A 26574-nucleotide genomic window follows, 5' to 3' on the forward strand; every position below is an offset into this window, starting at 1 on the left:
TAGCTTATTCAGTATGTTAGAATATAGAGCATTTGAGTGAGCATTAAGAATGTAGAACTATATGTCCCTGTGTATAATTTTATTTTTATACTAGAGGCCCGGTGCACGAATTCATGCATGGGTGGGATCCCTCGGCCTGGCTGGCGATCAGGGCTGGCTGGCCGGGGAAAGGGACTATGGGAAGTTAACTGGCTGGGAGGAGGGACCACGGGAGTTTGGCCAGCCACGGGAGTTTGGCTAGCCATGGGAGGTTGGCAGTGGGAGGGCACTGACCACTAGAGGGCAGTTCATCTGTTGAGCGTCTGCCTCCTGGTGGTCAGTGCGCATCATAGCAACCAGTCGACCAGTCGAAATGGTTGCTTAGGCTTTTATATATAGAGACTAGAGGCCCAGTGCACGAAATTCATGCACGGAGGCGGGGGGGGGGGGTGGTGTGTGTCCTCAGCCTGGCCTGCATCCTCTTGTAATCCAGGACCCCTTGGGTAGGGTCCCAAGGCCTGACTGGCAATCAGGGCCTATTGAGGCTTTCCTTCTCCTGGCTGCCAGCAGCTGGGCCCGCCCCCGTTGTTGCCACTGCTTGCCATCTGTGTGGTGCTGTCCCCCTCTTCTCCTGCCACTGGTCGCCTCCCTCTGTGGGCAACAGGCATGGGGTGTAATTGCTTGGCTGGCCTGGGCCTCCCTCTGTGGGGCAATTAATTGCGGGGCCCCCAGATCGATCGCCCCGTAGAGGGAGGCCCTGCCCACCTGGCCGGGGCTCTGCGATCGATTGCTGCCCCCCAACCCCCACCCCCCAATCGATCGCCCCGCCGGCCGGTGGCCTGGGCCTCCCTCTGTGGGGTGATCGTGGGGTGATAGTGGGGCCAATCGCATCACACCCACCTTGACCAATCGCATTGCACCCACCTTGGCTGGCCTGGCACCAGTGCATGTCATAGCGTGGTCTTCCGGGCGGTCTTCCAGATGGTCGTTCTGCTGTTCGGTCGATTTGCATATTATGCTTTTATTATAGATTTTCGAGATATCTATAAGTACATTACCTGCTATCTGATTCTTTCATGTATTCCATAGTTGCTTGTATTCTTTTCCTAGAGCTGCCATAACAAAGAACCGCAAACTGAGTGACTTAAACAACAAAAATTTACTGTCTCATAGTTCTGGAGGCCAGAAATCTGAACTCAAGGTGTCAGCAGGGTTAATTTCTTCTAAGGACTGTGAGGGAGAATCTGTTTTATGCCTTTTTCCTAGATTCTGGTGATTTGCTAGCTATCTTTGGTATTCCTTGGCTTGTAATTTGTATTACTCTAATGGCATTTTTCCTGTTTCTCCTTACATAGTCTTCCTTATGTGCATATGTATCTGGTCCAAATTTCTTATTTTGATAAGGACAACAGTCATAGTGGATTAGGTCCTTCTCTAATGACTTCATTTTAACTTCATTACCTCTGTAAGGACTCAGTTTCCAAATTAAGGTCACACTTTGAGGTACTAGGGAATTTGAGTTCAGCATACCTTGGGGGACACATTTCAGCCTATAACATTGCTCTTAACCAAATTGGGACATACAGTTACTCAGCCCCTTTCTGCTGCATAATAAACTCATTTTTTAGTGACAACAGGACAAAGCATACCAAGGAGGGAAAAAATGGGACATACAACTAAGCCAGAGAAGCCTTGTATAGGGAGAGAGGGCAAAAGTGCAAGATGGGAGGTAGTGTTCAGAATCTAGGAGGTTTGTATAGATCAGCAATTTTCGACCTTTTTCATCTCATGGCACACATAAACTAATTACTAAAGTTCTGTGGCACACCAAAAAATATTTCTTGCTGATCTGACAAAAAATATAGGTATAATTTTGATTCATTTATACCAGATGGCTGTTGTGTTGGCTTTAGTCATTAAAAAAAAACCTTTTTGACATCCTAAGGCAGTGGTCGGCAAACTCATTAGTCAACAGAGCCAAATATCAACAGTACAACGATTGAAATTTCTTTTGAGAGCCGAAAACCGACTTCTGCGCATGGGCCACGAAGTTTCAATCGCACTGTACGTGCGCGCCCGCACGTGGTATTTTGTGGAAGAGCCACACTCAAGGGGCCAAAGAGCCGCATGTGGCTCGCGAGCCGCAGTTGGCCGACCACTGTCCTAAGGGAAAGGAGTTCAGTGCCCCTGACCTAAAGAGTCAGTTATGGCATGTTTTAAAAATTCGTGTGACACACTGGTTGAAAATTGCTAGTATAGAAGAAAGCTTTCTTCAAGTTGAAATTGCTAGTAATGGCTTATGGAGAAAGTAACATTTTACCCAGACATTGAAAGATGATTAGAATTTGAACAGGAAACTGGCTTACATAGGAAAAGGGCAAACAGTGAGGAAAGGGCAAGTTTAGAGACTTTCTTAGTTGTAAAATATTACTACAAAAGGAGATCTTTACAAGGTGATGGTACTGATACTTATTTTAATTAATAAAATAAGTATTTTCCAATAGTGGGTGTGTTTTTTTTTCTACCTGTAGAATTACAAGGCTAAATTCATTGGTCTGTACTTTAAACTACTTTTGTTTTTTGCTGTATTTTTACAGGCATATACTAGTGTCTCTAAGGCTTCACTTAGCCTTGCAGATCATAGAGAACTTGGAAAGATGATGAATACGATAATTTTTCATACAAAAATGGTGGATTCCTTGGTGGAAATGTTGGTGGAAACATCAGATCTCTCCATATTTTGGTACGTTATGATTATCTTTAAATCAGAATTTAAGATTTTTTAGTATCCAAAGGTATCTCTCTTGATTTGTTTTTTTTTAATATTAATATAATTCTTAAGGCAGTTCAGTAATAATAAACTTAAAAAAAAATCCTCACTGGAGGATATTTTTCCATTGATTTTTAGAGAGTGGAAGGGAGCAGGAGAGACAGAGAAACATTGATATGAGAGAGACACATTGATTGGTTGCCTCCTGCACATGCTCTGACTGGGGCTAGAGCATAAGAATAAAGGGAATAGTGGATAATTTGCTAACAAAAAGTAGTTTACTGCCCTGGCTGGTTTTGCTCAGTGAATAGAGCATTGGTCTGTGGACTGAAGTGTCCCAGGTTGGATTCCGGTCAAGGCACATGACTGGATCCCTAGTAGGGGGCATGCAGGAGGCAGCTGATCAATGATTCTGTCTCATCATTGATGTTTCTATCTCTATCTCCCTCTCCCTTCCTCTCTGAAATCAATAAAAAATATATTTTTTAAAAAAGTTTACTAATTTGGGATTTTATGTTTATTTTTAATTCTCTATTAAGAACAGCTCTTCTGGTGTGAATTTTTTACACTTTTTTTGAGGAGGTGAAAACAGTCACTTCAAATTTGACTTAAGGCCCTCCCTCTTTCATCATTAGATTAAGAAAAAAAAGTTGTAGATTAGTGTTAAATAGAGCAAATGTTAGAAATAAAATACCAATTAATTTCACTCTCTAGTATTAAATTAGACATTAATATTATGATATGGTGCCCATTCCCTGAATTGTGTTCCATTCTCCTTTTATCAGAGCCTCTTTAGTTATAAATTTGACTTAGTAGTTTATAAGTTTTGTCCCTTTCTTTTTCCCCTCATTAAATGGTCCTTGAAGGAGGATCATGTTTTATTTCCATAGTGTCTAACATAGTAGATACTTAATGGATGTTTGAATGAATATATGAATTTGATCATGAGGCCAGGATTCAAACTCAAGTATTTTGGCTCCAAAGCTATATAATATCGACTCTATTTCTGCTTCTTGGCCTTTATTCCTTTAGGGAAGTTTATTGGAATAACCTAGTATGTCCCTTTATTTCTAAAATGCTGAGATAATCCCAGTGGATAATGATAGTAGTTGCTATGTATTGAATAGCTGTCATTATGAAAAGCTTTTCATTGCTTTTATTTTGGAAAATAACTCAGTTCATACCAATTTTGGCAGTAGGATGGCTTTAATTAGCAGTATTGCAGAAGAAATCCAGGGAAGGCATCAGGAGTCTCTTAAAGAACTAAAAACAAAAAACAAAACAAACCCCAGTATATCATGTATCAAATTTACAAAAATTTTCAAGGTTATTTGAAAATGTATATTATTGTCTGTCCCAAAGGCTTCCTTGGGAAGAAAATGGAACACTTTATATTTACACTAGAGGCCCGGTGCATGGATTTGTGGGGTCCCTTGGCCTGGCCTGTGCCCTCTCGCAATCCGGGACCCCTTGGGGGATGTTGGAGAGCCAGTTTTGGCTCAATACCCACAGGCCAGGCCAAGGAACCCCACTGGTGCACAAATCCATACACTGGGACTCTAGTATGCATATAAGATCTTTGGTTAATCTCTTCCCGTCCTCCCTTCTCCTCCCTTCCCTCTGAGATTCATCAGTCTGTTCCATTTTTCCATGCCTGGTTTCCACTCCTGCATTGAGCGTCTGCCCCCTGGTGGTCAGTGCATGTCATAGCTACTGGACGGTCAGCTGGTTGCTTAGGCTTTTATATATATAGATATTTTTCAGCTACAGAAAAGTTTCTATTGTAAAAGAAAGATACAACAATTAGAAAGTCATATATTCATATAATATAGGTATGGTTTATTTTCTGTTTAGGTTTTTTAAAATTTGTAATATATTATACAAATAATATTTTTATTGCTCTGGAGTGATTATTGGTGTGTAAGAGATACTCTTTGGAAAAATAACTATTCTTTTAAGGCAGTGGTTCTCAACCTTTCTAATGCCGCGACCCTTTAATTCAGTTCCTCATGTTGTGGTGACCCCCAACCATAAAATTATTTTCGTTGCTACTTTATAACTGTAATTTTGCTACTGTTAATGAATCGTAATGTAAATATCTGTGTTTTCCGATGGTCTTAGGCGACCCTGCTAGCGGTTCTCAACCTGTCGTGACCCACAGGTTGAGAACCACTGTTGTAGAGCCTAAGACCATCGGAAAACACAGATACTTACATTACGATTCATAACAGTAGCAAAATTACAGTTATGAAGTAGCAACGAAAATAATTTTATGGTTGGGGGTCACCACAACATGAGGAACTGTATTAAAGAGTCGCGGCATTAGAAAGGTTGAGAACCACTGCCTTAAAGGAATAATGCTACCAGTTGGGGACTCATTCACTTGAATCAAATTAACTGTAAGGTACTATATCATGAAAATTTTAACTATAAAAGTTTATTCTAATTTTTAATTTGTTTTTTTATATAGTTTTTATAGTCGTGCTTTTGAGAAGATGTTTCAACAGTGTTTGGAGTTACCCTCTCAGTCAAGATACTCAATTGCATTTCCACTACTTTGCACTCATTTTATGAGTTGCACACATGAACTGTGTCCAGAAGAGGTAATTTCAGGGTACTACCCTGATTTATATGGTATGCAGAATAAACTAAACCAAACATGTAGCTGACCAAATGCTCACAAAGTCATGGATACCTAATTTAGCTTTCCACCTAATGGCATCTGTATATAGAATCAGAATACTTGAATAGGTATTTTATGTAGATATAATAGATATTTTAATAGATGGATAAGTATTTATAGGTATATATCATAAGGTCACTTGAAATTACCTTTATTAAAGTAAATGGTGGGTCAGGTATTAATATGTGTGGTAAAAATATATACAGTAATTGATTTTGTATGCTTACTTTCCTTCTTTTTTTTTTTTTTAAATATATTTTATTGATTTTTTACAGAGAGGAAGGAAGAGGGATAGAAAGTTAGAAACATCGATGAGAGAGAAACATCGATCAGCTGCCTCTTGCACACCTCCTACTGGGGATGTGCCCGCAACCAAGTTACATGCCCTTGACTGGAATCAAACCTGGGACCCTTCAGTCCGCAGGCTGACGCTCTATCCACTGAGCCAAACCGGTTTTGGCCTTACTTTCCTTCTTAGGTTATATTGGAAAGGCTTGAAAATTAAAAAAAAAAAATTATTTTTATTGATTTCAGAGAGGGAGAAGGAGAGAGAAATAGAAACATCAATGATGAGAAAGAATCATTGATCGGCTGCTTCCTGTATGCCCCACACAGGGAATGAAGCCCACAATTGGGCATGTGCCCACTGTCACGCCGGTCAGGCAAAACTTGCAAATTGAGTGCACAGATTAGTGACTAAACATAAACATGTCAAAGATGAATTTTACTGACTTAACCAATACAATGGATATAGTAAAATCTAGATTTGCTGGTATTTGTAAGACATACACATGCTGGCATGCAGGCACACAAAATTATTGAATAATTTAACTAATCAGCAGTTTTATTGATGCCAAGTATTTATCAAAAATGTACTCAGTATTTTTGATAGATACTGATGTTCCTTCTAATGTTTAAGGAACAAATAGCACTTTTTAAATGTAGTAAGAATATATATTAAAATTAAATAGTATATTTCTGTATAATTTATTAGGAATTAGTATTGAGTCCCTTAAAACTATAGAACTTGTAGAAGAGAAACTTATAGATAGCAGTAGCATTATTAATATTTTTAAGCATTAGATAACATCTGTTGCAGGATTCCATTGGAATGAGATAGAGATTAGCCTGCAGAAGTTTATTAGGGAGTGCTTTTAGGATAAATAACTGTGAGGATGTTAATACCCAATTTTAATAGATTTATAGTTTTTAGATTTAATAGATTTCTCCTGAGCTTTAATTACCTAAGATATACTATTAATTTTTTCTTCACCATAATCTTCTTCATTAAATTACCCATGAAGTCCTCCAATTTTATTTATGTGGTATCATTTCTTGAATCCATCCTCTACTTTCCATTGCTTTTGTCACTATTGTAGTTCTTTATATGTACTGTTGAATAGTTTTCCTGCCTTTAAGTCTACCTAGTACAATGCCACCAGATGATTCCTTCTTAAAGAATCTTCAGTGGTTTTTAATTTTATATGAAGAAAGTAAAAATTTCTCAGGCATTAAAAATCCTCAACAATTTGATCTTTACCCCCTTCCCTTTTATTTTCAGTAAATTTTTTTGTGTTTAAAAAATGCATGTATATTTAACATCAAACTGTGCTATTTTAATTATTTTTAAATGTACAGTTCGGTGGCATTAATTACCTTCACAGTATTGTGCAAGCATCACCACTATCCATTTTCAAAACTTTCATCACCCCAAGCAAAAACTCTATAACCATTAAGCAGTAATTCCTCATCCCTCCTACCCTTGGTATACCCTAGCCCCGTGGCTGGCAAACTGCGGCTCGCGAGCCACATGCGGCTCTTTGGCCCCTTGAGTGTGGCTCTTCCACAAAGTACCACGGCCTGGGCGAGTCTATTTTGAAGAAGTGGCATTAGAAGAAGTTTAAGTTTAAAAAATTTGGCTCTCAAAAGAAATTTCAATCGTTGTATTGTTGATATTTGGCTCTGTTGACTAATGAGTTTGCCGACCACTGTGCCTACTGTCTATCTGTTTGAATCTGCCTATTTTAGATCATTCATATAAGTGGAATCAGAATGTTTGTCCTTTTGTTTCTTACTGAGCATAATGTTTCAAGACTCATCCACGTTATAGCATATATCAGAATTTTCTTTTTATGGCTGAATATTCATGTGTTTACCACATTTTGTTTATCCACTCATCTGGATGGACTTTACCCTCGTTTTATCATACACTTTCCACTTCCTGTGAACTATAACTAGTCCACCTTACGCAAAGCACACTAATTGTCTACTTTTTAGCATTTTAAAGGTTTTTCCTAACACATAAAATTCATTTCATTGCACCCTTACCTCTTGTACTCTTACCTTTTTCTCAGTGGTGAGCTTAAACCCTACCTCTTCCAAAAGATTTGTAGCATTTCTCCTGTTAGAATTTGTCCCTCCTTTTCCATATTTTCATAGCATTTTAATATCTATCATTATCTACTTTATATCATAATGTTCCTGCTTCATATAGTTGGTAAAGTTATGGTTCCTAAATAGGATAATACTCAATTCTTATTAAATAATTATAACAAGTAATTGGTAATGTGTTTATATTTATATAGAAGTATGCAATTTGTACAACATTCTCCCATCCTTTTTTTGCATTTGATTGCTATGACACAGTGGCAACAATAGTGCTGATAATCATTCTTAGTTTATAGATGAAGAAAGTCTCTGAAGAAAGTCTCCTATAGTCATGTAGCTAGTCAGTGTCACTGTTCTATTTTCCATTTAGCTAATTTGTTAAAGACTGTTCTTTCCCAGCTGCCTTATTAAATGCTGTGAATGAAAGATGCAAAGACACAGTCTCTACCCTAGACCAATCCATGGTCTGATGATCTGTGCTGTGGTAGAAATATACATGAGGCACTGTGGGAGCACTGGGGAAATTTACCTCAGGGTGAGGACAGAGTAAGTTGATGTGCATAGTTCTCAGTGCAGTCTGGCTTTATCATTTTAGTTTTAGCCTTTGAATTTATTTACATCAGAGGCATTATAGAAAAAGCCTCCAGAACAATTCCTTAATGCTGAGGCCTCATTTTGAGTTGGAGTACTTAAAATAAATTTGCAGAAAGACACTATCTTTTGAACTAGATTTGAAATTTACACCCTACTAGGTCAACAGGATCCCGGGATAATAGCATCCAGTACTAAAGGAAAACTAGTAATTGTTTTGCTCTATCTGTACTGTCCAATCTAGTAGTTCACTTATCTTTTCCAGTCCCATTGTTTAAAAATCTTTCATATGCTGATGTTTCCCAAATTTGTATTTTCAGCCCAGTCCTTTACCTTTAGTTGTAAAAATTTTTAAAAATATTCTGTTGCAATTTAGGCATTTTTGGCTATGTAAAATGTAACATGTACAGAAGAGAACTGTTGCTCTTGGACATGTTACCTCACTTTCAACCTTAGAGCGTTTTCTGTCTTTGGCTTTATATATATAGCCAAACTCCTACCTCTTCTCCCCCTGCCCAACCCACGTCATCTTTTGCCTGGATTATTGTTGTAGTCTGCTCAGTGGTCCCTGTGTTTCTGCCATTGACCTAAAGTCTCTTCTCAGCACTGCAGCTAGAGGCAGAGGGCAGATCATAGGGAAACTTGTGACATGTTTAGAAATCCTATTGGTTTTGTTTTTCAGTCTCAGTATTTCTCAGCCATTGAAGGCGAGTAGTGATATCAGACCTGTATCTTAAATAAGTTAGTCTAGTAAAGCAGTGCTAGTTCAGTGTTCTTTTTTCAGGAAGAAGTAATAGTGAGAGATACGGTTTATCTTTCAGGAGTCAGAATTTGCTTAAACAGGGCTGTAACTATTTATAATTTGAAATCTCTCCTTATGTAAGTGAATCAATATTTAATTGTATTTTGCTTATACATCCCCTTTAAAGTTTTAAAGGGCATTTTAAATAAAATACATTTTAAGGTATCATGATAGATTTAGGAACAGTTATTTTGCATGCTAAGTATTTTACATTCTTTTATATTACCTTACATTTATTCTAGCAGCACAAAAGTAATGTATGTAATAATCTCTATCCCCCACTCCTTAATGTAGAATAGACTTTAATCTTATTTTCTGTGTTTATTTAAAAAGTGCTTTATCTCAAACTACTTACTGATAACTATTATTATTATTCTGCTTTAACAGCGACATCATATTGGAGATCGAAGTCTTTCCTTATGTAACATGTTTCTGGATGAAATGGCTAAACAAGCTCGAAATCTTATCACTGATATTTGCACAGAACAGTGTACTCTCAGTGACCAGGTAATAATTTAAATGTTTTCTTACAGATAGGAGATTTGTATATGAAAGCAAGAAAATGATGTGTTGAACATTTTGTTTACTGTTTATTAATATATTTTTATTTTCTTATTCTCAGACTCTTACTAAATCTCATTACCTCTTGTGAAGCTCCATTATTAGATAGTTTTTAAAATATTGCCACTGTCTTTAGGATTACTTAGACTGTAAAATCCAACCTCTAGGTTGGCATTTAAGTCTCTTCTTGATAGTTCAAACTTCTCTGTCCTGTCTGCACTTAGGCTTTATCACCTAGTAATTCTCACTAGATTCTGAATACATTATGTCCTAACATAGTTTTGTTCTTTGTAGGCCATTTTCCTTCCAGTAAAATGTTTCATTTATCCTTTAAACTACAGTCTTGTTGTAACTTCCTCTATGAAGTCTGTCTTCACACAATATTTACCTATTTCTGTTTTCCACTAAGCTTAGACTCCCTGAACTAGGTAAATTCTACTTTTTATTTATGTCTCTGTTCTTAGTGCTAGCATGATATTTCTTACATATACTGGATTCAGTTAAGGTTTATTTGAATTATTAAAGTGTTTTCAAAGTAATTGGTGTAATGTAACATTTTATTCTTTTTAAATTTAGTTGCTGCCCAAGCATTGTGCCAAAACCATTAGTCAGGCAGTGAATAAGAAGTCAAAAAAACAAACTGGTAAAAAAGGGGAACCTGAAAGGGAAAAACCTGGAGTTGAGAGCATGAGGAAAAACAGGCTGGTAGTGACCAAGTAAGCCATCCACTTTTATTAATATACTAGAGGCCCAGTGCACAAAATTCGTGCGTGGGGAAGGGGGTGTGTCCCTTAGCCCATCCTGCACCCTCTCCTATCTGGGACCCCTAGAGGGATGTCCGACTGCCTGTTTAGGCCCGATCCTGGTGGAGTTACCCTCTCAGTTACCCTTGTGGGATCGGGCCTAAACAGGCAGTCGGACATCTCTCTCACAATCCAGGACTGCTGGCTCCCAACCGCTCGCCTGCCTGCCTGCCTGATTGCCCCTAATCGCTTCTGCCTGCCAGCCTGATCACCCCCTAACCACTCCCCTGCCAGACTGATCGATGCCTAACTGCTCCCCTGCTGGCCTGATTGCCCTTAACTTCCCTTCCCTGCCGGCGTGGTCACCCCTAACTGCCCTCCCCTGCCGACCTGGTCACCACTAACTGTCCTCCCTGCCATCTTGTTCGCCCCCAACTGCCCTCCCCTGCTGGCCCGGTCACCCCTAACTGCCCTCCCTTGCCGGTCTGGTCGCCCCCAACTGCCCTTCCCTGCAGGCCTGGTCGCCCCCAACTGCCTCCCCTGCTGGCCCTGTCACCCCCAACTGCCCTCCCCTGCAGGCCTGGTCCCCCCCAACTGCCCTCCCCTGCAGGCCTGGTCCCCCCCCAACTACCCTCCCCGGCCAGCCTGGTCCCCCCCCCCCAACTGCCCTCCCCTGCAGGCCTGGGTTCCCCCTAACTGTCCTTCCCTGCTGGCCTGATTGCCCCCAACTGCCCTCCCCTGCCAGCCATCTTGGGGAGGCCATCTTTTATTCACATGGGGGCAGCCGTCGTTGACCACATGGGGGTGGCCATCTTGTGTGTTGGAGTGATGGTCAATTTGCATATTACTCTCTTATTAGATAGGATACTAAAGACCAGGAATCTGTCTAAAAATTTAGGGGTGCACTTTTATTTTCATTGTATTTAAAATAAGATATTTGAGACTTTATTTGGGCATATGGTGTGTATGGCTGATACCATTATTTTAAATGGATATATCAGAATAGGTAGCATTTAGGGCTGTTTGCTTACCTGGAGAGGAGGCATAGGTGGGCAATAATGGGTGAATATTTTTTTGCTTAAAGTAAATTTCTTACTTTCTTGCTACCTACATTGAGCAAGCTATTTGTCATTTTGTAGACAACTTTCTTCCTCCACAACAGAAAGTACAATAGAAATTGGAAATGATTATCTTTATGAGTGTGGAATAAGCTCTTTTTTGTGTATTAAGTCATTATCATCTAAAGATAGAAATGAATGTTGCTTATCTTTAGAAAATTGCTCTCATGTGTTAAAAGATTTTGAACTTTAAGAGAGAAATTGAATTATATGATTATTATCCCCAAATAAGATCTTGTATGTTTATAAAATTAATTTTGTATTGTTATGATAAAATGTTGAACATTTTGTTTACTGTTTATTAATATTTTTTCAGCCTTGATAAATTGCACACTGCACTTTCTGAGTTGTGTTTCTCTATAAATTATGTACCAAACATGGTGGTTTGGGAACATACCTTTACCCCACGAGAATATTTGACTTCTCACCTGGAAATCCGCTTTACTAAGTAAGAAAGAACATTAACTATTTTTGCTTGTTTGTTCATTTAATGAGTTTGTTATATTTATTCTTCATACCCACACAGTATTTCCTTTCATGAGGAAAAGCATTAGTAGAATTAGTAGAATAACGATCTGGGAAGTATTAAAATACTGAACTGGGAATTACTCAGATTCTTGTCCCATACTTGGTATTATTAACCAGTTGTAACATTGGACAAGCCGTTTAATTTCAGTGAGCCTTAGTTTCCTTATAAGCAAAATGAGAAAACGAGCTAATCAGTGTATTTCAACTGTCAGGTGGCAATCCCATGGGGTCATGAAATCAGATTAGAAGGTTGTAATAAATATTTAAAGAAAGAAGAGGAAGGAAGGCAAGGAAAGAAAGAAGTAGAAAAAAATTAGTGCATTGAATGTAGTAAGTATAAATTCTGTGTCATGACACTTTTCAGTTATGTATGTACACGTGTGTACTGAGCTGTGATGGCTGGATACATACCTTACAAGGGGTCAAATTTAAATGTTCAGAAACCTCAGGAGTAGATGAATTCAAGTCTATTCTGGATTCAAATGTGTGCTGTTATGCCAATAGATCTAAACTCTTGAGGCACTTAGTTCTAATTATAGTTTTATAGGTTATATATAATGTTTCTTGAAATGATAATGCATATGGTAAGTCAGAAACCTTTCAACTTTATAATGTTTTTTAATCCTTTTTGTAAAGTTACAAATTTATTAAAGAAAATATTGATTGATTGGACAAGTTTGTCTTGAAGGCCTCAAAGCAATTTATAAAACAAAATTTTGCCAAAGATTTTTCAAAATTTTGTAGTAATTAACAAGTAGTCTTTGTACCTTTTGTTTAACATTGAATTAAGTACTGTGAGTAGTAATGAAACATAAAGATTAGAACTATAGTTGGTGAGAATTCTACGATTATAGAATAAAATAGGAGAATATATACGTGGGCACTAAATTGAATGTTAAGTCATCGGTTGACTAGAGAAGAGTCTGGTCTGGAACAAAGACTGTCTTTTGCTGTCCTTTAGTAATGTAGGCATCCTGATGGTAAAACTCAGAATGCTCTAGTATTTAAGACAAAGGGAAATTATGCCCTTTGGTATTTATTATTCGTAACTACCAAGGTGGGTAGAGTGGTGTGTGAAAGGTAGGACTCAGTTTACAGCTCCCATGTTTTCCTTCTGTAAATATGTAGTCTAGTCTATTAATCCACAGAGAAGTAGATACTCCTTTTACCAAACATCTATCTTTTTAGTGGTCAAGATCAAAGCAAGGCTGTAAACTTGTTGACCTAGGAAAGGTTTTTATGCCACCACATATAGCTTGTATTAGTTGATGATTTTAGTTGAACACTTGAGCACAATCTTAGGACTTAGGGGCCATATGCAAGGATAGCATTTTTGTTTTGAGTTAATCTCCTTGGACTGTTAATAGCAATGAGGTTTGTCTATTTCTAAGGATTCTTCCTTACAAATACAGGTTAAGAGCTTTACAAATCTAATACTTAGTTTTAATGAAGGTGAAATAGGGATGGCCAATGTAGGAAAAGATCATGTAGGAAAGTATTTTCAAAATTTGTGTTTCTTTTTAGATTTATGCAGTTTCTTGGGATATAAACTAAATTGAACTGTGCTACAAGTAATTAAAGAACAATGAAATTGTTTATGTGCTACAAGTAATTAAAGAACAATGAAATTTTCTGCTTGTTGCCTTGTTTTTTTTTTTGTTTGTTTTTTTTTAATAAATCTTTATTGTTCAGATTATTACAGGTGTTCCTCTTTTTTTCCCCCTAGCTCCCCTCCACCTGATTCCCCACCCCACCCCATGCCCTTACCCCCCACCACTGTCTTCATCCATAGGTGTAAGCTTTTTGTCCAGTCTCTTCCCACACCCCTCATACCCCCTCCCCCCTGAGAATTGTCAGTCCACTCCCTTTCTATGTCCCTGATTCTATTATATTCACCAGTCCATTCTGTTCTTCAGATTTTTTATTCACTTGATTTTTAGATTCACTTGTTGGTAGGTATGTATTTGATGTCATTTTGTTGTTCATAATTTTTATCTTTACCTTTTTCTTCTTCTTCCTCTTCTTAAAGAACACCCTTCAGCATTTCATGTAATCCTGGTTTGGTGGTGATGAACTCCTTTAGCTTTTTCTGGTCTGTGAAGCTCTTTATCTGACCTTCAACTCTGAATGATAGCTTTGCTGGGTAGAGTAATCTTGGTTGTAGGTTCTTGCTGTTCATCACTTTGAATATTTCTTGCCACTCCCTTCTGGCCTGCATAGTTTCTGCCGAGAAATCAGCTGACAGTCGTATGGGTGCTCCCTTGTAGGTAACTAACCGTTTTTCTCTTGCTGCTTTCAAGATTCTCTCTTTGTCTTTTGCTCTTGGCATTTTAATTATGATGTGTCTTGGTGTGGTCCTCTTTGGATTCCTCTTGTATGGGGTTCTGTGCGCTTCCTGAACTTGTAAGTCTATTTCTTTCACCAGGTAGGGAAAGTTTTCTGTCATTATTTCTTCTAATAGGTTTTCAATATTTTGCTCTCTCTCTTCTTCTGGCACCCCAAAAATTCGGATGTTGGTACGCTTAAAGTTGTCCCAGAGGCTCCTTACACTATCTTCATATTTTTGGATTTTTTCTTTTTGTTTTTCTGGTTGGGTGTTTTTTGTTTCCTCATATTTCAGATCTTTGGTTTGATTCTTGGGGTAGGTTGATCTACAGTTGAGTTTCTGTATATTCTTTATTTCAGACAGTGTATGCTTAATTTCTGACTGGTCCTTTTCCATTTTTTTGGCATTCTCATTAAGATCCTTAAAGGTCTCATCAAGTTTCTCGGCGGTTTTTAGAAGATTCTTGAGTAACTTTATAAATGTGGTTCTGAACACTATGTCGTCCATTAGTTTGCTTTCCTCCATTTCTCTCATTCGTGACATGTTTCTTTGTCTCCGCATTTTGCCGCTTCCTTATGTTGATGGAGTGGCTTTGTGTGGTAGGTGACCTATAGGGGCCAGTAGCTCAGCCTCCCCAATCACCTGAGGTGGACGCCTTTGGTACACCCCTTTGTGGGCTGAGTGCAAAGTCTTGGTGTAGTTAAGCCTTGATTGCTGTTGGTACACTGGGAGGAATTGACCTCCAGGCCAATTGGCTGTGAGGACCCGCTGTGTCTATAATGGAAGAACTGCTGCGCTGGAGACACGCTTATGGTTCAGGGCTTGTTTCAGTGGGGCTTTGGTGCTCACTGAATCTGCCTCTTGAATGTATCACTTATGGATGTGAGGAGTTGAAATCTGGTGTCTCACACTGACCACTAGGTACACTGGCTTCTGGATCTCCAATGGGGTGCAGGTCAGCTACTGTCTGAGGCCACCCAGCAGGAGCTACAGCAAGAACTACAGTTTTCTCCTCTTTGCTTGGAGTTTGGAGGTTTTGGAGCTGTCTGACCCGGGCTGCAAGTTTGCTAGGTTAAGCTGCGATAGGGCAGGCCATTCATATGCTAAAGCTGCTGCTTGGAGCTTGGGTGGGTTCGTAGATTGTGCAGGGCGGGGTCTCAGGGCGTGACTAGGCTAGGGCGTGGCAAACAGCAATGGCTGCCAGTAAGCCGGCTCTGTGGCTCCGACCCTGTCCCCGCTTCCCGCGCCCCAGCACAATAAACAATTGTTCCTGCGCGCAGCCCTGCAAGCAAGCCTCCCTCACTTTCCGACCCCACGGCAGACAGTCCAGCTTCTCCCTGTAGGAGTTTGGGTCCCCCACGTCTCCCCAGAAACGAGTTCGGAGTAATCGGGAGCTTATCTCCCTTCGGGTTGAAAACAGCAGCGCTTTCAGTCACCCGTCGCCAGCCCAATTCGCGCGTCTCCGTACCTCAGCTTTTCAGTGCTTGTGCACCCCTCAATGCTGTTTGCTCTTTCCTTCTAGTTGTAGAACTTCCACTCAGCCAGCTTTTCCGTGGTTCTGGGTGATAGACGTTCTGTCTTTTAGTTGTAGTTTTGAAATTGTTGTGCGAGGCAGCAGTTTAGGTGCTTACCTATGCCGCCATCTTGGTTTCCGCTGTTGCCTTGTTTTGACTGTAGCGCATTTTGTTGAGAGGCAGCACTAAGTTAGGCAGAAATAGTGCCAAACCCTACACCACCAATTTCAAACAAAGTGACCTTGGTCAGTTCTGAGCCTTAGTTTTTGTTTTTTTTAAATCTGTGAAATGGTAGTAATAGTAACTGCATAGTAGGGTTGTTAAATATTACAGCTACTGGTGATATGTATAAAACTTAAAAAAACTAGTGGCACATAACAATGCCAAATGAATTCAAGCTATGAAAAATAGTCCACTGTACTTGCTATAATGTATTATGTCAAAGGGATTTATCCTTAAATCATTTTATTACTGATGTCTTTAGAATTTTTAAAATCATTTCATTACCATTTCATTGTACTTTTCAGGTAGTCATTTTTTTAGATTGTTTCTTTGGAAGATGATAGTAATTTCATGGTTTTGTAACAAATTGTATTTAAAATGTTATTGATTATTTGATATTAAAGATTAGTAGGTTGAATGGCCTATATTTATAAATGAAAAAGTCAGAACTCTTTTCTTCTTATTGTTTTTTTTTTTTTTCTTTACCTCAGGTCAATTGTTGGAATGACTATGTATAATCAAGCCACACAAGAAATTGCAAAACCATCAGAACTTCTAACAAGTGTAAGAGCATATATGACTGTACTGCAGTCAATAGAAAACTATGTGCAAATTGATATTACAAGAGTATTTAATAATGTTCTTCTTCAGCAAACACAACATTTAGACAGTCATGGAGAGCCAACCATTACAAGTCTATACACAAATTGGTAAGGAACACATTTGGAAATTTGGATTGATACAATGTTTCTTTGTAATGAACTACTTGGGAAAGTTATTTTTTTATGGATAAATGCTCATTCATATTATCAGCCAACTTAAAATTATATTCAGGAATATATATCATAATACATTTTGAATTAAATAGTTTCTCCTGGTTATAAATTTACTTTTCTCCTTAGGTATTTGGAAACTTTATTAAGACAAGTCAGCAATGGTCATATAGCTTATTTCCCTGCAATGAAAGCATTTGTGAACTTACCTACAGAAAATGAATTAACATTCAATGCAGAGGAATATTCTGACATATCAGGTGAGTAATACTATGACATGTTTTAGAGAATGAAGAAACCTTGATTCTTTTTGGCTTTTGATTCTATTATGACTATTTTCATTCAATTATATACACAGTCATACATTATATCTCAGGCTTACTTTTGCATTTGTGTTTTTCTTTTTTTTTTTTTTTTACTCTAGAGACTTCTCAGGTGTAATTTGCTTCTACAATGTAATGTCTCAATATGTTAATGTTTATTTTCTTAAAGTATTTGCTTTGTCAAAGTATAAAAGTAATTGCATTTCCTTTCAGAAATGAGGTCATTATCAGAACTGCTAGGCCCATATGGTATGAAGTTCCTAAGTGAAAGCCTTATGTGGCATATTTCATCACAAGTTGCTGAACTTAAGGTAATATAGTCTTTATTAATTTTAGCTTATAAACACAAATTCCTAAAAAACATTTCAAGAAAATGAGCAGCAAGCCTAGAATGTTAATTTCTTTAACCTGACATGAAAGTTCTTGTATGTAAATGAAATTATAGCATTAGCATGGTCTTTTTTTTTAAGGTCTTGAAGTACTTTTTAAAAATATATTTTTATTGATTTCAGAGAGGAAGGGAGAGAGAAAGAGAGATAGAAACATCAGTGATGAGAAAGAATCATTGATTAGTTGCCTCCTACACGCCCCACACTGGGGATCGAGCCCGAAACCTGGGCATATGCCCTGACTGGCAATTGAACCGTGACCTCTTGGTTCATAGGTCAATACTCAACCACTGAGCCACGCCAGTGGGGCCTAGCATGGTCTTTTAATAGCATCTTTGTTTTGTTCTGTTTTACAAATAGTAATCTGACTTACTGAAAATTGAGCAAACATATAGGATAAGTCAGTTCCTGCAAGGTTGATAACTATTTTGAATAAAATAGAGGGCAAGAGTCAGTGTGACTAAAAGAAGAGGCAATATTACCCAGTACTTAAGGACTCAAGCTTTCAAGTCTGGCTATCCTGAAATTCAATCCTGTCAGTTGTGCGCTTTGACTTTGGGCAAAGTTTAAATTTACAATTATATGAGCTAATTAATACATGTCAATTGCTTGAATACTTAGCATGCTGCCTGACACACAATAAGTACTGAATAAATATTATTTTGGTATTTATCATGTCATTATTCTCTCATTGTTATTTTTTAAAAGAATGTTTTACAATTCTTATATAGAAGTCAGCCTTTAGATACTTTTTTTTTTAATTTAATAAATCTTTATTGTTCAGATTATTACAATTGTTCCTCTTTTTTTCTCCCATAGCTCCCCTCCACCCGGTTCCCACCCCACCCTCTGCCCTTACCTCCTCCCCCACACTGTCCTCATCCATAGTGTACGACCTTTGTCCAGTCTCTTCCCGCACCTCCCACACCCCACTTCCCCTGAGAATTGTCAGTCCACTCCCTTTCTATGCCCCTGGTTCTGTTATATTCACCAGTTTATTCTGTTCATCAGATTTTTTTATTCACTTGATTTTTAGATTCACTTGTTGATAGATATGTATTTGTTGTTCATAATTTTTATCTTTACCTTTTTCTTCTTCTTCCTCTTCTTACAGAATACCTTTCAGCATTTCATATAATACTGGTTTGGTGGTGATGAACTCCTTTAGCTTTTTCTTATCTGTGAAGCTCTTTATCTGCCCTTCAATTCTGAATGATAGCTTTGCTGGGTAGAGTAATCTTGGTTGTAGGTTCTTGCTATTCATCACTTTGAATATTTCTTGCCACTCCCGTCTGGCCTGCATAGTTTCTGTTGAGAAATCAGCTGACAATCGTATGGGTGCTCCCTTGCAGGTAATTAACTGTTTTTCTCTTGCTGCTTTTAATATTCTCTCTTTGTCTTTTGCTCTTGGCATTTTAATTATGATGTGTCTTGGTGTGGTCCTCTTTGGATTCCTTTTGTTTGGGGTTCTGTGCGCTTCCTGGACTTGTAAGTCTACTTCTTTCACCAGGAGGGGGAAGTTTTCAGTTATTATTTCTTCAAATAGGTTTTCAGTATCTTGTTCTCTCTTCTTCTGGCACCCCCATAATTCTGATGTTGGTACGCTTGAAGTTGTCCCAGAGGCTGCTTACACTATCTTCAAATTTTTGGATCCTTTTTTCTTTTTTCTTTTCTGGTTGAGTGTTTTTTGCTTCTTTGTATTTCAAATCTTTGACTTGATTCTTGCGTTCCTCTAGTCTGTTGTTAGGTCTTTGTATAATATTTTTTATTTCAGTCAGTGTATGTTTAATTTCTAGTTGGTCCTTTTTCATATCCTTGAGGATCTTGCTAAATTTATAGGCTTTTTCTAGGAAATTCTTGAAAAACCTTATAACTCTGGTTGGAACTCTATATCCAGTCGTTTGCTTTCCTCCATTTCTTTCGTTTGTGATATGTTTCTTTGTCTCTGCATTTTCGCTGCTTACCTGAGTTGGTAGAGCAGCTTTGTGTGCTAGGTGTCTTATATGGCCCAGTGGCTCAGCCTCCCCAGTTACCTGAGGTGGACACTCTTGGTGCACCCCTTTGTGGGTTGTGTGTACAGCCTTGTTGTAGTTAAGTCTTGATTGTTGTTGGTATCACTGGCAGGAATTGACCTCCAGGCCAGCTGTCTGTGAGGATTAGCTGTGTCTACACCGGGAGAACTTCTGTGCTGGAGACAGCCTTATGAGACAAGACTTGCAAAGTTGCAAAAGCCTCTGTGCTCAGCTTGGATGGGGCGGAGTCTCAGGGCTGAGCAGACAGCCTTGGCTTCCCGTCAGCCCTGCCCTATGAGGCCCCTGTGTCTCAATGTCCCGTGGTAATCGCTGCAAGCACCTCTGAGAGAAAGCCATCCTTGAGTTTCGCCCGCTGCCAGACAATCCAGTTTCTCCCCCAATGAATCTGGATTCCCAGATTCTTGCCCAGAATTGGAGTTCAGCGCGGTCAGGAGCTTCCGTCTTCCTCCCGCTAGAGAAAGCCAGGGGCACACTCAGCAGTCAGTCCTCTCTGCATGCTCTTGCGTGTGTGCCACCAGACCTCTGCCTTTCGTGGCTCCCCTGAGTTTCCGTGCACTCCTCTCTTTTTCCGACTGTCCAGAGTCCCCCCCATATGAGTCTTGGTCTCCAGGGTCTCGCCTGAAACGGGTTCAGTGCAGTCGGAACTGGAGTTCAGCACAGTCGGGAGCTTCCGCCTTCCTCCCGCTAGAGAAAGCCAGCGGCACACTCAGCAGTCAGTCCTCTCTGCGCGCTCTTGCGTGCGCACCACCAGACCTCTGCCTTTCGTGGCTCCCCTGAGTTTCCGTGTGCTCCTCTCTTTTCCCGATAGTCCAGACTCCCCCATATGAGTCTGGGTCCCTATGGTCTCGCCCAGAACTGGGGTTCAGTGCAGTCGGGAGCTTCCGTGTGTCTCCCACTAGAGAGAGCTAGCCAGGCACTCAGCCGCCCGTCTTCTCCGCGCGCGTGACTCTGTACCTCAGCCTTTTGCAGCTTCTCTGAGTCTCTGTGTGCCCCTCTCTTTCCTACTAGTTGTGGAATTTCCACTCAGCCAGCTTTCCTGTGGTTCTGGATGATGTCCGATCTGTTTTTTAGCTGTAGTTTTGAAATTGTTGTGCAAGGCAGCAGTTTAGGTGTTCACCTATGCCACCATCTTGGTTTCTCCCAGCTTTTAGATACTTTATAATGTGGGTTTTAAATACACAGACTTTATACTTACTATGGTTTTAAATATATAAACATTGCAATGCTAGTTTCATTTTTTTTTTACAAGCAATATTTCTCATTTATTAGACTCATTCCCTTATAAATACATTATCTCTTTTCTATGTTGTTGTTCTCAGGTAACAAATTTCTAATTTTCAGTTTACTTTCTATGTTCCTTTTAGTATGAGATAATAGAAGAATTGTGGCCCAGTAATTTTACTTTTGCCTATTATTTTCTATTTCAGCTGAATAAATAGGTACTTCCAGAATTGTTAGCATTTTTAGTGCTGCTTTGCCATCAAAGGTAGTGGCTTGAGTATTGTGATGAAGTAATAAAAATTAGCCTATTTGGATCTCTCTGTATTCCTATCTGTGAGAGTTCAGAGGCATCAATGTCCTTAACTGTCCTCGAGGCCTCTGTAGGATCCGGCCTTTCACTTTTCCTGACCTTCTTTACTCCTCCAGCCTACTTGGCCTGCTTGTTGTGTCACCTCAGATACTCTTCACAGAGATAATGCCTTAGATTGCCTTCTCATAGCATTCTTGTATTTTTCAAATGTCATCATATCAGAATATCCTTCTTTGACCACACATTTAAAAATAGCAATCGTCACTTTTTATTCTCTTTATCCAATTTTATGTGTATCTTACTTTTGACCTCCCTTATGTATTTGCTAATGCCAGTCTTACTAGAGTAAAAACTTTATTTAATTCTCCTAAAACCTTGGTGCTAAATTAGTTTTCAACACATTGTAAATGCTTGTTAAATATTTGTTGGATGCATAAATAAAAATAGCTCTTTCTGACTCTTTACTTTGTACTAGGACTTTCATAAACTTTAAACATACATATTATTAACTCCTTTAAATCATTGAAACTGGAATTATCCCCGTTTTACAAATTAGAAAAGTGAGACCAAGAAGGATTAACTTGTCCAGGCTCACATGCTTAAAGTGGTGAAACTGAAGTTTGAACCTATATAGTCTTATCTAGCTCTAGAGCTTTACACTGGTACGGTGCTGCTGTACTGTCTTAGAAACGAAAGGGTCCTAAGCAGTCCTCTAACCCACCCTTATCTGATACTGGAACATATATTACATTTTCCTAGCTGAATGATCTGGTCTTTTTGAAAATGAAGTGGCCTGGTCAATCACGATATCTAAATAGTAATTAAAATTATTTTTTATTTACTAATTTGAGAGAGAGAGAAAAACAACAACAATATTTGTGCTTTCATTGGTTGATTCTTATATGTGCCCTGACTGGGATTGAACCCGCAACCTTGGTGTATGGTTAATGCGCTCTAACCAAATGAGTTACCTGGCCAGGGCTAAACAGTAATTTTTGATTGGTCCTTATTCTTACATCAAGAGGCAGAGTCTGCCCTAACCGGTTTGGCTCAATGGATAGAGCATCGGCTTGCAGACTGAAAGGACCTAGGTTCGATTCCGATCAAGGGCATGCATGTACCTTCGTTGCGGGCACATCCCCAGTAGAGGGTGTGCAGGAGGTAACTGATTGATGTTTCTCTCTCATCGATGTTTCTAATTCTCTCTCCCTCTCCCTTCCTCTCTGTAAAAAATCAATAAAATATATTAAAAAATAGAAGAGGAAGAGACTATCTTTGACAAAATCACAGTTCACATGTTTTTCACCTGCCCACCCGCCCTCCCCTACTTGTGCCACTCCCACAGCATCAGCATATACCAGCAGGGCCATCCACCAGGCTGACATGCTATGGGCCTTTTAGTTCTGGGTTGTCTCCTGGCAAAATTGCTGGAGAGATTGAGAGAGAGCGAGAGAATTCTCTATACTTAACCAGCACTTCCAACCTACTTTACATACTTATTTGAGCATTTCTGTAGGAAAATTTTGGAAAGTGGCTCCAAGGATATGAACATTTAAAATTTTTCTTAATATTATCAAATATCTCTCGGACGACATTGTAGCCCATACTTACATTAGAGTATGATGATATCTCCAATAGCATTTTAATCTGTTTGAAATTAGTGCATAAAATGTTTTTGGGGGAATTAAAATTTTTAAAAATCATTCTATAATTTCTTAGCTTTTATTTTCTAAATTGATGTAAACTAACTATTACGTGCCTACATCTTCTTCATCTTATGGATGGCTTTAATTGTTGCAGCTGAGGACCTTTTTGTTTCAAACAGTGAAGTTGTGTGCCAATAAAAAAGGAGAGCTTTATATTTAATGGTTGTGAATAAATCATGTGTCAGACATAGTCAACACTATGCATGTGTACTTGTGGTAAAACATGTTTATTACTTTCTGGAGAAGAAAACAACCAGTCTTCTTTCTACTAAAATTCTTGGGGTGTTTCATTTGGACTTGTGCCTGTCGAGTCAATTTATTCTTCCAACCTTGCCAAAAGAATTGTTTTGGCATTTTACAGATGAGTTCTTTTAGTTCTTCACGGAGCCCTAGTAGATTTTTTTTTCAAATGAAGTAGAAAATTGAAATATGAATTGTGTCAATACTTTAACTTTTTAAAAAAATTTCTTTATTGATTATGGTATTACATATGTGTCCTTATTCCCCTATTACCTCCCACTCCCCCTTAACTTTCTTTTTTACAGGAAACCTTTTTTCTTTTTAGTATTCTTGATTGCTTTCATGTGATTTGTCTCAGTTCCTTTTATAAACCATTTAGTAGGTAATTCCTAGTATTACTTCCAGTGTTCAGTTCATTCACCAGTGATATTAATCAATGGCTTTAAAAGAGTAATGTGCTAACAAATGCTTTAGGTTAATGGTTTTAAAATAATTTTCCCCAGATCATCAGCAGCAGCATTACCTTGGCACTTGTTAAAAATGCACCTTTTTTGGTTCTATTTCACACCTGCTGAATCAGAACGTGTGGTGCTGGGACCCAGCAATATCTGTTTTAGTTAATAAAGTTCTCTAGATCGTTCTGATGTACACTGAAGATTGGGAACCATTTCTTTAGTGTTTAAAGGGATGGATTTTTAAATCAAACATACCTATATTCAGATTCCAATTTTGCCACTTAAAATCTTTGCCACTTTGGGCAAGTTATGTAACTTCTATGAGCCTTAGTTTCCTCTGTTGTAAAATTGGAATATCTTCTCCCTCATTTGGATCCAAGTAAATGAGATTGTTTGTAAATTGTCTCGTACAGGAGCTTAAAAATGATTGCGGTATTTTTACTATTAAATATATACTATAATTTATTCTATAACACAATTATCCTATATTTCTGAAATTGTGTGTCTTATAGTCAGATAATTAGAAAACATTTAAGTGTAATTGGTAGAGTGTTTTTTTTTTTCTTTCTTAGTGGCACATAAGGTAATGGTCAATTTAAAATTCAGTGGTGTCTTTGATTCACTGATGTGATACTATGTTCAAGGTGCATGAACAGTGTCAGGATTGGGCATGTAGTTTGAACATATATTGGTTGAATCAAGTTTTAGAATGAGACAAGTATGGTATTGGCCCCTGAAAGAGTAGGCATTCTAATCAGAGACTATAGAACTTGAATTTAGCACATAAATGTGACTGAAGCAGAACATTTGGTGGGGAGCATAAAGAGAAATAATCTGAAGTAATATCAAGAAACCTAAACCAAATGCATATGAGTATAGGAAAAATGAGTTTTATAGATTTTCTGTATACTTTTTCTGGCTCCCCTTAAATCAGATGTCATTAGCCCTTGGCTTGTAACAAAACTGCTATGGCACTTGAACTGTATACTTGCTATATCTTTGCAGCTAGACCTGCTGAATTGAAATATGCAGGGATGAAGCCTGGATATATGTATTTACAATTACATATATCCAAATCCAGGCTTCATCCCTGCATATTTCAAATACATACATCTAAGCTTTCCAAATACATATATCTGTTATTTTTCAAATTAATTATATTTGTCTTAGTTGTAATTTTTAAACCAAATTACTTTCCAGTGTTTCTTTTAAGCAAAACGTTCTTTAATGAGATTTTCCGGAATAGTTATCCTTCACTCCCTTCCCTTATTTATATCTCTTCTTTCTTTTATTCTCTTTCCTTTTCTCTCTTGATGGTCTTTGAAAGAGAAGGTACATAGTTGACACTTCCACTTGATAATTTGTGTTGGAAAATATTGCTTTATTATAATCTCCTTGAAGTGGTACCATACCCTAACAAGTTATTGTCCTTCTGATTGTATTTATATATCCAGCAATGAACTCTAGGCTATCTTTGGTCAGTTGTTGTTTTGGTGGAATTTATTGCTCTCTATATCCACTTCCGTGTCTGCTTTTTATTATTGATGCTGTTCTGTGTCTAAGGATAAGATAATCCTTTATCCTGCTACTTATCTTTATGGCTTTTTTCCTGAACTCCTCTAACTGAATTTGCAAACTGAAGAAAACATTAAGCTTATGTAAATAATTTTAAGATTCCTTTATTAAAACAACAACAAAAATATATAGTATAGAGCATCTGGATTTCATGAATTGTATTTCCCACATGCCAGATTGTAATATCCAAGCATGCTCTTATCTCATTAACACAAGGAGATCTATGCCTGACCTGGGATCTTTCTTTTTTTTAGAAACTTGTGGTGGAGAATGTTGATGTGCTAACACAAATGAGGACCAGCTTTGACAAACCAGACCAGATGGCTGCACTCTTTAAAAGATTATCATGTGAGTAACTTCTGATACTTTTTAGAAGCATTAAGAAGAACAAAGTATTTAGCTTTTGCTTAAAATTTGTAAACATAAATATAGTAATAAATTATGAATAAGTACTCTTTAGCTTATGAAGAGAACTGGAAAATTTTTCAGTCAAAGGATCTTTGTAAGTATCTGTTTCACAATTTTTTTACTGTATTCTTAGTACCATGTGTCAAATACTTTGAATATTAACAGTTCATGAACCCATTAAATTGAATACAGTAAATCTATATTAATTTAGATTAAAGGAGAATTAACTTTTGAGTCTGTCACTTTCTAAAAATCAATTTGATTGAGGTACAGTTTACATATAATAAGATGCACACGCTTCAGTGAACTGTGTGATGGATTGTGACAAATGCATACATCCATGTAGTCACTATTGTAATCAAGACGTAGAATAGTCCTACCACCTCAGAGTCTTCATGTCCCTGTATAGTCAGTGTTCATCCCAGCCCCCAATACAGAGGACTTACCTGATTTCTATCACTACCGATTAAATATGCTGTTTCAGAATTTTATATGAACTAAGCCATACTCTTTTTGTGTCTGGCTTTAGCATGTTTTTGAGATTTACCCATCTGTGTTAAGTGAGTCAGTAATTTGTTCCTTTTTATTGCTAACTAGTATTGATTGCATGAAAATCTGAGCCTACACCTTAAAAAAAAAATCCTTTTTAATGTCTTTTTGACAGTTGACATTGAGTCTTGTGGGAGGTATATTGTGAAATAAGAGTGAATCTTAAAGTATGTTTAGCCTGATAACTACTTTAAATGCACTTGAATTAATTTTATTTTCATTTGCTTTTTGTACTTGAACTTAAAGCTATAATTATAAATTACTTTAAAGTCATGCTTCTTTTGATTCATTTAAAAGGCTTCCCAACATTAGAAAATTAGTGAAATTCCAAAAAAAATAGTCTTTGCTTTTGAGAAAACCAGAAAGT

General features: G+C 38.0%; 1 protein-coding gene across 5 annotated transcripts in view; it reads left to right on the forward strand.

Moving 5' to 3' along the window:
• The window catches only part of NCKAP1 (NCK associated protein 1), a 107889-nt gene that overhangs the window by 68953 nt on the left and 12362 nt on the right, over positions 1–26574 (forward strand). For 4 of the 5 annotated variants that reach the window (XM_080668450.1, XM_080668451.1, XM_080668452.1 and 1 more), the window contains 9 exons: positions 2577–2722; positions 5220–5352; positions 9601–9720; positions 10351–10490; positions 11952–12083; positions 16717–16935; positions 17128–17258; positions 17535–17632; positions 25505–25598. In XM_080668450.1, the coding sequence (XP_080524576.1) occupies positions 2577–2722; positions 5220–5352; positions 9601–9720; positions 10351–10490; positions 11952–12083; positions 16717–16935; positions 17128–17258; positions 17535–17632; positions 25505–25598 (1213 nt within the window). The remainder of the gene's footprint in view (positions 1–2576; positions 2723–5219; positions 5353–9600; positions 9721–10350; positions 10491–11951; positions 12084–16716; positions 16936–17127; positions 17259–17534; positions 17633–25504; positions 25599–26574) is intronic. The other variant, XM_080668454.1, reaches the window with a different exon arrangement.

The sequence above is a fragment of the Plecotus auritus genome, assembly GCF_963455305.1.
Source record: "Plecotus auritus genome assembly, chromosome: 5".
Lineage (NCBI taxonomy): Eukaryota > Metazoa > Chordata > Mammalia > Chiroptera > Vespertilionidae > Plecotus > Plecotus auritus.